Source organism: Amblyomma americanum, chromosome 9 (genome assembly GCF_052857255.1).
Source record: "Amblyomma americanum isolate KBUSLIRL-KWMA chromosome 9, ASM5285725v1, whole genome shotgun sequence".
In the NCBI taxonomy this organism is placed as follows: domain Eukaryota; kingdom Metazoa; phylum Arthropoda; class Arachnida; order Ixodida; family Ixodidae; genus Amblyomma; species Amblyomma americanum.
In genome coordinates this window covers 107,962,415-107,974,833 of record NC_135505.1, presented here as the reverse complement: position 1 = coordinate 107,974,833, position 12,419 = coordinate 107,962,415, and the positions used below count along the sequence as shown (strand labels likewise).

At 49.8% G+C, this 12,419-nt stretch overlaps 1 protein-coding gene across 1 annotated transcript in view; it reads left to right on the top strand.

The window, feature by feature from the left end:
- Nucleotides 1-12,419, top strand: part of LOC144104012 (steroid hormone receptor ERR1-like) — a 121,454-nt gene that overhangs the window by 90,659 nt on the left and 18,376 nt on the right. The window contains exons 6-7 of the mRNA XM_077636793.1: nt 6,241-6,411; nt 6,825-6,909. Of these exons, the coding sequence (XP_077492919.1) occupies nt 6,241-6,411; nt 6,825-6,909 (256 nt within the window). The remainder of the gene's footprint in view (nt 1-6,240; nt 6,412-6,824; nt 6,910-12,419) is intronic.

The following is a 12,419-nucleotide window of genomic DNA, read 5'->3' as shown; positions in this document are numbered from 1 at the left end:
GAACTATCAGATTTTGCTAACAAAAAAATTTGGTAGAGTTCTCCTCAGTGTCCCTTTAAGATCTAATGACGAAAAGTATCGGGCGTCCCGCAATCAGTCGAGCGCGTCATCTATCCTGGGCAGTGGGTAAATGTCCTTTTTGGTCACGTTATTAAGTTTTCTATAGCCAACACAGAAACGCAGAGTGTTGTCTTTTTTTTTTTTTTTTTACAAGAATCACAGGCGATGGCCATGGGCTGGTGGACAGCTGAGTGACATCGTCCGCAGGCATTTTGGTAACCTGATTCTGAATGGCTTCTCGCTCCATCGGGGAAACACAGTAGGGGCGCTGGCAGACGTGTCGCGTAGTGTCATCAGTGATGATACAGTGCTTGGCGAGTGGAGTGCGGCCGACCTTCGAGCACGTAGTGAAAGAGTCTGCAAAGTCTGCCAAGAGGTCCGACAGGAGATCCTTCTGAACCGATGGCAGGGCCGGATTTATTTTGACTGACTGAAGAACGTGGTGTGGGCCAGCATTGTCTGGAGTGGATCCTCCCACGGTGCACAAACCTGGGACTTCAGCAACGTCGTGGAGGAAGGCAATAGCCATGCCTTTGACGAGGTAGTGATATTCAATGGAAAAGAGTGTCAGGAGGACGTGGGTACGGCCGTCACGTAGTCGGACGAGACCTCGGGCAATGACAAGGCCCTGCTCAAGCAGCAGTGGAGTATGGCCGTCCGCCAGGTCTTTGTAGTCGTGAAATAGGTCGTTCCGCACGAGCACCAGGACACTGCACCACGGCGGCACCGTGACATCATTCTCGACAATGCGCAGAGCGTTGCTGCAAGGATCTCGGGAGCCAGAGCGGGCCACGGCCTGTTTGGTCGAAACTGGGACACGTGTGTCCTTAAAGTCATTCACAGTGCCGTTCGCCTGCAGGAAGTCGATCCCCAGATTCAAGTCTCACGAAACACTCAGAGAGCATGGCAAATTCACCAACATATGTGAAGCCACGAATTCCAACTTATCCATGCACTTGCCAACAAGGGAAATTAAGTGGCCACCAGCGGTGCACATGGGGGTCCCCGTCCACGGTGTCAGAACATTTTTAAGGTCTCCAACAAAGGCACGGCTCATAACAATAATCAGCACCGGTATCGAGCAGCGCGGTAATCTCAGTGCCATCAATTGTCACCCGCAAATCGGATGCAGCATATTGGGTACTGTTGCTGCCGCTCTCTGTCCAGGTATCGTCGGCTCGATGGTTTCGCGATGCAGGATCTTGACACGTCTCGGTGTCAGAGGACTTGCCTACAGAGGTCGCTGGTGTTAGTTTTCCCGACACGGACTGCGCGAGCGACGGCCAGCAGAGCTACTCTGGCGGCTCGGGCTGGAATCACGATAGTGGAGAGGTAAAGGCGTGCGGGACTCACGCCTTGCAGAGTAAACATGGTTCTGGTGTGTCCAGAGATGCTCCGCAATCTCTTGCGGTCGTTCGCCGCTCTGAGGACAAGGTGCGTCGGGACGGAAACCGCGAAGACCCACTTGGCGGTACGGACAGCTTGGTAGAGATGACCGGGCTCTCCACAGTACGGTCCGGTGTACACCACAAATCTGACTTCTGAGGACGTGGCTCAACTGTAGCAGGTTCTGTTGCATAATATGGGGCTACTGACGGGAGACGTCGAGGTGATACCGTAGCCAGGTGTGGTTGCGTGACATGTGCCGATGCTGGTCATGGCAGGCGTCGGAGCAGCGGTACCATAGCCAGCCGTGCGACGTACAACGGATACGTATGTGGGTCTGGGATCGAACTGGGGCGGCGCTTCGGGAACAGGAGGTGCCTGCGCAACCTGCCGCACTTCGTCCCTGATGACTTCTGTCAGCGCTGCCAGCGGTGCAGGCGCAACCTGTGGCAGACAGAATCGTTGGAGTTCCTCCTAGACAACTGACCGAATCAGTTCGTGCAAGGTGTCTGCACTGCCGCCGAGGCACGACGAAAAGGTTTCAGGCACAATGCTGTTGATGTCCCGATTGTACTGGCGGGCCCGTTGTTGGAGTGTCGTCTCCATGGTTGTCGCCTCGGTGAGAAATTCCGCTACAGTGCAGGGTGGGCTGCGTACGAGGCCTGCGAAGAGCTCTTGCTTAACCCTTCGCATGAGATTGCGAAGCTTTTTCTCCTCCGTCATGTTGGGGTCGGCACGCTTGAATAGACGGGCCATGTCCTCGATGTACATGTGCACACTTTCGTTCGTGCACTGATTTCGGGAGTGCAGCGCAGCTTCGGCCTTCTCCCAGCAGTCGGCATTGGGGAATGTAGCCAGTAGATTCCGGCAGAACGTCTCCCAGGTGGGAAAGGTAGTCTCATTGTTTTCAAACCATGTCCGGGCAGACTCTTCCAGAACAAAATATACATTGTGGAGCTTGCGCTCGTCGCTCCAGCCGTTGTAGCGGGCGACCTGCTCGAAAATCTCCAGCCAATCCTCAGCGTCTTCGAACACGTCACCGTGAAAAGATGGCAGTGTTCGCGGTGGGTGGCAAAGGATCGGCGTCAGGGGCCGGGTGTCAGTGGCCATGGCAGTTGGACTCAATGAGCTAGGCTGGGTCGGCGCCGGGGACCTGGTGTCAGTGGCCATGTCGGTTGGACTCAGTGGCTGAAGCTAAATCATTCTTGTGCGTAGGGGAAGGGGCCCAAATTCAGGCGACTCCGTGGATACGGCGGCTGGGTCACTGGTGGATAGGTGTGAGGTCCGTAGTGATGCTGTGCGGAGTGCGGTACTCCGGAAGCGTACCCAGCACTGCTCCACCAAATGTTACGAGCAATTCGAAGGAAAAGCTCCGGAGAAGACACATTCCTAAGTGGTCTGCGGCGGCTCCTAAGTGGTCCGAGTGTGCGTGCAAGAGAGAACCATCTTCTTTCCCTACAAATGCAGGCGCTTCTACTTCATCTACAGTGGCAAGTATAAATATCGTATAAGGAGGGAGTTTATGTCCATTGGCTGTGCAGCACAGCATCGCAGTGGCACTGCTTCTCGTAGCCCGCAGAGCGCACCTTCACCGTCTTAGCATCCTTTTCATTCACGGTGTATGCCACTGGCATATCAAAATACAGTCTTCTGGTCGGCATTGCCGATTTGCCCAAGGTTGTAGCCTTCCACTTCTCTCTTTCGCAGCACATAGCGCTGAAAAACTATCAGCTTTTCTTCGAAATCGCTTGGCAGCTTCTGGGTGATTGAAGTGCAACGTCGGAGGCTGAAGCCGAAGCGCTTCATGAATTTCTGAAGCCAGCCCCGGCTGGCTTTGAAATTCTTTGGCGTTAGGCCTCGCTCCCTCGAAAGTTCCCTAGCTTTCGCTTGGAGCACTTTTGTTGTCTGGAAGGGCAGCTGCTCTCTGCGTCCGAACAAAGTCAGCCAAAACTGTCTCCACTTCGTGGTGACGGCCTTTCTTTGGTCTGCTAAATTCCATCCTCGTTGCGGCGCACGCAATAAGCTGCTGTCGTTGACTGCTTCAACGACGGATGTTTTTCTCGTCGACGCCGAAGTCTCGCCCGGTTTGAAGGTTCGACGATGCCTCTGCGGCTGTCACAACTTTTCGCTTGAAAGCGGCACTGTAGTGGCATCTCCTGCTTGGTGCCATCGTGATAACACCACGCCGCACACCGATACGGCCGACACGACAGAGGTCAAAATGGCGACCTCGCTTGTGTATGGTTGGCTACTGGCACGGCTATTAGCGGTTGCGATACTGACTTTTCTAGATGGTGCTAGCTATGCACCATATTTAGCAGTTTCAATGAAAAGCTGACGTGTTTTTTAAAATTCACGAATCTAAGCCGACCCTAGAGTTTGGAATATGATTATTTGAAGAACACTATCGCCTAGATTCAAATAAATACGCTACTTTTCAAAATTTGAAAATCCGAAGTGGGGGGGGGGGGGGGGGGACTAACGGGATATCAGGCATGCTACACACAGCGTGGTTGCATTTTTGCTGCATGGCTCCGTCGTCGCATCACTCTTGGTGCTGGCCTTGAGCAGCTGCTATGTCAACGTGCAGAACTGGCTTGACCTCCCCGCGCGCTGGTGCGGCAGCCGATGGCAGCTATCGATAAGCAGCAAACTGGCACCCCACACGTGGCTGCTGACTGCGGTTGCTGATAAGTGGCGGCTGCCTGATAACACAATCGTGTTCTACGGGAAGCTCAAGCGTCCAACAAGTTTTCTTTTTACTTTCAAATGCGTGCTCGCTGCTCAAGGGAGTGTTGATAGTTGATAGAAGGGCCGCTGTTCCAATTGAGGCTGCATCCCCGCTCGGAACGGCAGCGGTGCCGGGGATTGTTGGTAGCCGACAGAAGAGCTGAAGCCATTCACGCGTAGTTTCTATTTTGCTCTGACGCATTTCACTACTGCCGGCCTTGTTTCACAAGTTCTTAATGTAGTGCCTCGTCAGTCGTCATTTGTGCTTCAGGTCCGGCAAGCGACTGGCACTCATGCACGGCTGTGTTCAAGATGGCTGCCATTTTTACGCCGAAGATACGAACAGCTATGCGCCGGGCCACAAGTTCGACGTTCGCAGCGGGTGATACAGGTGTGGCAGCTGCAGCGAGGAAAATTTTCAGCTGTTTCACGCGATGTCGTGATGTGGCTGTTTGCGAAGTGCGGGATTTCGCTGGACGACGATGTTAGAACAACGTGCTGTGGGACGCAGTAGCGATCACGACGGCAGCGCTATAGTGAGGTCGATGGCGCAAGTGTGGATAAGTAGTCCAGTGACTAATACATTTTCGTTTTGGAATGTGCCCACGGGCACGCCCGCGCGCGGCAGCCGATAGCGGCTAGCGATTAACGGCGGCCGCTGGATAAGGCTGTCACGTTCAACTATTCAAGGCCAATCTTAAACAACCTCGGAAGTTTTTTTTTATTTTTCGGAAATGCGATTTGGAGGGGGTCGACTTGCATTCGATTCGACTTACAGTTGTGTAAATACAGTGTACTCCTTCATAGGTTACGAGTATGGATTAGGGCATATAGTATATAGTTACGTGGCCTGAACTCTTTGCAATCATCTGTCACGCGACTTGGTATGACATCACATTTCATGCCATGCTGATATGCCGTCACTGATTAGCCTTTGTTACCTAATTGTATTAATTAACACTAATTACACAGGTTAGTGTTATTTATTGATGTTGATCAGCATTAATTAATGATTTGACGGCATCATATTCATTACGACATATTACACCACTCAAGTTTCCCCTCACGACGTATAATACCTATCCTGTGACTGCACGACGTCCACTCGTGACGTCACGTGGCGCCATTTTTAGCAGACAAATTTTCTGTGGACATGTTTTGCGAACATCACCTTGAAAGTGAGCCATATAATGCTTTCGCATTAAAAACAGTGAACAAATTATGTTCAGCACAGCAAACAGCTATCACTGAATCTATGTTTACGCACTGGTAACTAATCGTGCAAATTTTTAGTGCGATGGCACAAGTGTTAGGTGCATTTTCCGGTTGCAGCCGTACTTACGTACATCCCTGAAGTGTACTTTGTGGCAGGTAGCCCACCTGCCCATCGGCTTGTGGGCAACCTGCCAAGTGTGAAGGGTGCACCTGGGTGAAGGCCTTAAGGCTAAATGCCTTTGGATCGAATGCCTTTAGATCTAAGGCCTTTACGATGAATGCCTTCATGGTAAATGCATTCCCGGTAAGCTTCAGGTAGAAGGCGTTTATGCTAAAGGCCTTTAGGTCAAATCTCTTCAGCACGTAAGGACCTTAAGTGCCCACTGTAACTAGTGCTATTGCACGATAGTCTGCACTTAGCCATGCTAAACCGTCTGCTGGTTTTTTCTCCTCAAAGTAGTAATTAACAGGCTTAAAGGCAAGATACTGGTGGCAGCACTTGTACCTTTCCAATGGATGCATGCACATAGCAGCAAAGTGGAAGTGGAGGGGATGAAATGTGCAGTTAGCTTAGTGTAACAGTGATTCCTGTGAACTAACCTTTTTCTAAGCATTCTCGCAGTGCAGTGACAGTTGTAGCGACCACTGTGAAGCTTTCTTAACACCTCAGAATATAGACTTATTGGTTTAAACAGCTCTAAATTGTTGGCAGAAGTCGTGAAATGCTGTGGCCTGTTCGAGTCATTAGGATGTGTGTTGGGCTTCTTCCACTTCCTCGGTTATCTTTTGCAACTTCAGCGTCCTGTGGCTGATGGCGCTGTTGTCTCTCCGCTCTAACAACTACTGCAGACAATGTGATAATCTCGGCACTGGTACACTGTGAGCCGGAGCCGCTGCTAGCGATCACCAATGGGTCGTCGTCGCCGCCACTGGACACCCACTACAAGACGGTCAGCGTCCTGAGTGAGCTGGTCGACCGGGAGCTGGTGGCCACCATCTCCTGGGCCAAGCAGATACCCGGTGGGTGGCAAATAACAATACAAATAATTGCCCATTAGGTGTTTTCAGGTGACTTTTGCTGAAAAGTAACAAATGCTGTTTTATGTTTTTCTTTGTTTCTGTTTGAGAGCAAGACATGCACTGAAAGTAAACATGCGGCTATTAGTGTGCGCTTTTTCCATGTTACTGACAAACGTGTAAAGCCGCTTTCGCTATCTGTTGTTCAGCATCATCACCGATTTTAAATAAAGATTGTGTCACCCTCGACAGCTGCCATGCTACTTTGTCTGAATGTTTGCGAGTTCAAAGAGCTCCGTGGTAGCAAGATCCAGTTCCTTCATTTAAAGACTGCTTCACTTTCTTAGCCTCTCTTAAGACCCTGTGTTGCTAAGAAGGATTCCATTTAATTTTCTGTACCTTTTGCGGGAAACTAGGCTTCACTGACCTGACGCTCAACGACCAGATGCGCCTTCTACAGACCACCTGGGCCGAGATCCTCTCCCTCGCATTGGCCTACAGGTGAGGAAATCCACAGCACCTTATCCTTAATGTGGTTAAAGAACATATCTCAGGAACACGTTTGAAACAACCCTTTATTTGCGAGTGTGTTTTGTGTTTAAGAAGCACCCCTTCATTGAGTTGTCTGGGGGCGTTCATGAACGCCTTTTGTGTGGGTGTTTTTTTCATGTCTTTAAATGTCACTGACCCATCACGTGGTGCAGTCTCACATAAAAGGTGGCTTCAGAGCTTGCATACTAATTTTTGGTACAGCATGGAAAGTATGTTGTCGGGTGTTGAAGGTTTGATGACAATTGACTGAACTGGTGTAATATTGTCGCGAATTGGTAGCGCATCCCCGACTTTCCGAAGGGGAACGCTATCGCTTGCAGGTTCGAACAAAAGAAGAGAACAAAGAGATCTAACAAATTTGCAAATTAAAGGAAAAGAGCCAAAAAGAAAGGAAAACACCAAGAAAAACACACACTCAACATGCCTGCAACACTACAGAATAAAGGAAAGAGTTCACCAGATATGGAGTGTCCCATGTAAAGCGGGGATACCTTGAAGACAAAGCGAACGCGGGCTGATGCAGTGGGATCGTCGAAGGAAGCGGCAGAAGGGAGCCAGGCGATAGTAGGAGCGGAGAGACACAAAGGGAGACGCCGATGGTCTCCCGTCAAGAGCCCGAAGAACTAGGCGCAGCAGGAAACATATCCAGGTCCCGTCAACGGCGTCACGAAACACTGGAGGGTTAAAGCAGGCTGTCCAAGAGTGCCTTACGGCAGCACGGACCCTCAGTCCATCGGCTACCACCTCCACACTTGCAGAGAATGCAGGAGGCTTGCGTCAGTGATCCAAGGGAGGCCCACGGCAGCACGGACCCAATGTCAGACGGCTGCCACCTCCACGCTTGAATGACCCGATCGCTGCGCTGTCTCCCTTCACACCTCGGTTTTCTGACACCTCAGCTCTCTGGTCCTCGTGCTCGCCACGCTTTTTGTCCCCTTCGCCTCGCACACACCCTTCGCACGCGCATACACGCAACGCTGGGCTGGCACGCAGCGCTTCTCTGTCCGACCACCACTGTCGGCGCACCGCGTTCACAAATCCTCCGAGGATCTTTTGTACACCTCACATGTTCTCCTTCGAAAAAGTTTTTTTCACATAGAAAAAACTGCCGATGGTGCACACAACACTTATGTTCATGTGGTAAACAGACAAGATAAATGCTGCCGAAGTCATCACCGAAGGCACTTTACACAGGGACACATGGAGGCACATGGAAACGCGCACAGAGGGAACAGGGCGTCAAGCCTTATACATCTAGAGAAAGGGAAAATAAAAACCACACAAAACCTCAGACACAAACTTTAAACCCGCCTGCATCATAAAAATGAAAATTTACACACTGAACAACTCATAACCGGAAAACGACTAGAAATAGACAACTTTTAGACACTCCTAGACTACATCTGCACAGGTAACCATAGGAAACACACCGGATAGCAGCACTGTACATTGGGCATTACCCTCCGGCAATGTGCAAACAACTCATGCAATTGACGCCTACGTTTTCGGAGCCCTTGATGTACTCTACATGAAAGGTATACTCTTGTGATGCTAGGCTCCAACGCAGTACCCTGCTGTTCAAATGCTTTGCCTTTGTTAAATATTGCAAGGGTTGGTGGTCAGTCCGAATGATGAAGAATGTCCCGTACAGGAATATGTGGAATTTCTCAACAGCCCAGACTATCGCCAAACACTTGTGTTCAATCGCTGAGTAGCAAGATTCACGAGGTAACAACTGTCAACTCGCATATGACACCGGGTTAAGTATTCCATCATGCTCCTGCAGGTGAACGGTGCCTCTGCTGACCTCGGAAGCATCTGTGCGAAGCACGAACTTCTTACTGAGAATTGGAGCGCTTAATACGGTTCAAGAAGAACAGCGCGAAAAGACAAGGACCACAGGATGATACATAAAGACAAGCGCTGACTTTCAACTAAAGATTTATTGCTCGGAACGTGGTAATAAATACATCAGGCTCTAAGCAACAAAAAGAACACATAGGAGTGATACACACTTGTCCACGCACACAAAAAATACCAAACAGATACAGCAGCATTACTTCCTTGCAGATAGAAATTCTAATTCTTTCTTTGACAAAGATAAGGAGGGACTACTGATACATGCGTCATTTAGCCGGGCGATTTCAGCAGCTTCAATGATTTCTCGAGTCAGCGTATTGGGGTGTCTACTTAACACTTTTGTTTGTTGGAAGACTGGTTGGCACGTTTTGCTTTCGCAGTCTCGGCAGTGGATGCCGAGGTGCCCTTTAACAGTATTATAAACAGTGTTATTATGTTCTCTTAGGCGCTCGTTCACACATCTCGCCCAAGCATCAGTCCTAACGAGCTTAATACGGGCCTGGAAGTTAACGTGTTCTTGAGCTCGTCAAAAGCGGCTTGCCGCTGCTGTGGTGTCCAAGAGACAAGGTTGCATTCATTTTTGCGTGTTAACTCCAGGAGCAGTTGGACTTTGTCGGCATAGCCAGGGATGAAATCGCGATAGTATCCGGCAAGCCCCAAAAAGGAACGCACTTGCTTCTTCGTTTTTGGAAGCGGTACGTTGACAAGCCTTTCCATCACCGTTTCCAACGGTCGGATGGTCCTTTCTCCAAGCTGGTGTCCAAGAAAGGAGATGTTAGTGGCTCCGATTTCACTATTCTGTGGCTTGATCGTGAGGCCAGCCTCGTAAACTTTGGTAAATAGCCTGTTTAAAGTTTAAAGATGTTCTTCCCAGGTAGAAGTTGCTACGAGAACATCGTCGATGTAATGAACGACATTGTCTATGCCTTGTAATAGAATCCGCATCAGGCATGTAAAGATAGCCGATTCTGTCTTAATGCCAAAGGGCATCTAGACGAACTGATAGTGACCGGATTGGGTAGAGAATGCTGTTTTTGATCTTGATGCTTCCTCTAAGGGTACCTGCCAGTAGCCTTTAGCCAGGTCAAATTTCGAAAACTACACCTTGTTTCCAACCTCAGTAAATATTGCGTCTGTTCTTGGAATCGGCTCTGTATCAGACACAAGAACATATTGATGAGTCGAAAGTCAGTGCAAGTCCGATAGGTGTTGTCTTTCTTTTTAATCAGAACGAGAGGGGAGTTGTATGGAGACTTGGAACGCTCAGCGACCCCTAATTTCATCATCCCGTCTATCTCCTTTTCGACCACGTCCTTCATGGCAAAAGGCAACGGGTATTACTGGGTATTCACGACTTCAGTAGTCGAGAGCCTGAGTTGACACTCCACTACATTAGTCTTCCCGAGAATCTCGGAAAAGATGTCTGCATATATGTCAAGCAAGATCCGAATCTCCTGTTGTTTGTCGTCATGGAGCTAGGTGGAGATCTGCACGGCTTCAATTCCTTTATCGTGGTCCGTGCTAAGAGTAGGCAGTTGTTCTTCTGAGTCACCTTCTTCGATTTCAATGAAAGATGACGCCTGCACGATCTCTTGGGACGCACGCTCCTCGTATCTTTTCAGCATATTGATGTGGAATAGCTTCTTAGTGTGGCCGAAGCCGTTCCAATAATCCACGTCATTCTTTTTTTTCACAAACCACAAATGGACCTTTCCACTGCATTAGCAGTTTATTGTGGCTGCTCGGCAAAACGAGGGCACGATCTCCAACCTTTAAATGCCTCTTCTTGCTGTTCCTATCATAGTATTTCTTGTGAGACTGTTAGGCACGCAACAAATTTTGATGTGCCGCTCTCACAGTTTGCTCGAGACGTTCTCTTAGATCGAGAACGTAACCATAGGTCGTCTTCGTGTCTTCTCCCAGCTCTTTCCTGGTCCAGAGCCCTCTGAGAACCTCGCACGTGACGTCCAAATATCAACGCAAATGGAGAACACCCCAGACTCGCCTGCGGCACCTCTCTGTATGCAAACAGAAGCGGAGAGATATAATGATCCCATGTTTTGGGCTGCTCCTGACTGAGCTTCCGCAGCATCTGCTTGAGTGTGCCATTAGATTTCTCCACCATCCCATTGCACATGGGATGGTAAGGGATCGTGCTGAGATGTTTCACAGCCAAGAGGTCATTGAGCTCTCTCATCATTTCGGAAGTGAAACAGGAGCTCTGGTCACAAAGGATCCCTCTAGGAAAACCTATCCGTGAGAACATCTCCACCAAACCTTCTGCCGCGATTGCTGAATCTATCTTTGGCAGAGCCACGGCGTCGGGATACCGCGTGGCAAAATCGACGAGCGAGAATATATCTATTCCCTTTCACCGATGTGGGCGACAGCGGACCGACAATATCGACAGCGACCCGATCAAATGGAGTGTCGATAAGAGGCATGCGTCCCAACGGAGCTTTCCCTACTTTGCCTTTCGGGCACATCCTTTGGCAGCTGTCGCATGACCTGACATACCTCTAAATCTCCTCTTGCACACCCGGCCAGTAGAATTCTTCCAGAACTCGATCTGTAGTCTTCTTAATGCCCTGATGCCCGGCAATGGGCTATCGTGGGCAAGCCTTAACACCTGTGATTGGCAAGACTTGTGAAGTACTATCTGTTGAACCTCTCTGCCAAAGGCGAGATGATAAAGGCGGTACAGCAAACTCTTTTCAACAGAATACGAGTGCGATGTGCCGTGCTTGGCATGGAACACCTTTCCTACTTTCACCTAACACGCCTTCATTGACTCATCGTCTCTTTGCTCTGTTTCTAGCATTTCCTTGGTGAACCTAATGGGACCAACGGCTAAAGCAGTCTTCCTTCGTCCAGAAACTTCCTTTCCAGTGAACACCGCTTTTGGGCTCTCACCCTCTCCATTTTCACTCGCAACATCATCATTGACTATGCCAGAACATAATTTAGGAACGCCCTCCGATTTCTTCCACTTAATATCTTGATTTGACGGCTCACGGGCCTCTGGTATATTTCCAATTATGACATCGTACAAAGGTGTCTCCATGCACTTTACCAGGGCCGTGCCAGTGAAATAAGGGGAAGTGATATAGACTTCTGCCTCAGGAACTTCCAGACTACTGCCATCAACAAGGAACACCGTAGATGTCGAGCCAGTGAGGGCTGAGTCAGGAACTAGGGCCCTCCGCACAACCACCGTATTGCTCCCTGTGTCCCGTAGAACACGTACGGGTAGGCCTCGGAGCTCTCCTTCTAGTACAGGCATGTGTTGGGCGTTTGCAGGCTTTTCCGGACAAGTCCGACCGCCACCTTATCCTCAGCTGGTTCAAGCCTATCTGCTGTTGTGGACACCGTTTCTGGCGCAACACACTCTGGCTGAACAAAACAGGACGATTGCTTCTGGTTTTCATGCTTTCTCAAGCAGGAACTTACATCATGGCCTGTTTTCCGACAATAAACGCAATAAACTGTTTTGGCTTAGAGCAACAGTCGGCAGCCTTATGTCCCAGTCGGTTACAAATGAGGCACCTTCCCGACTGTCGACTCGATGGTACACCCTTCTCTCTCAGAATGCCCATCTC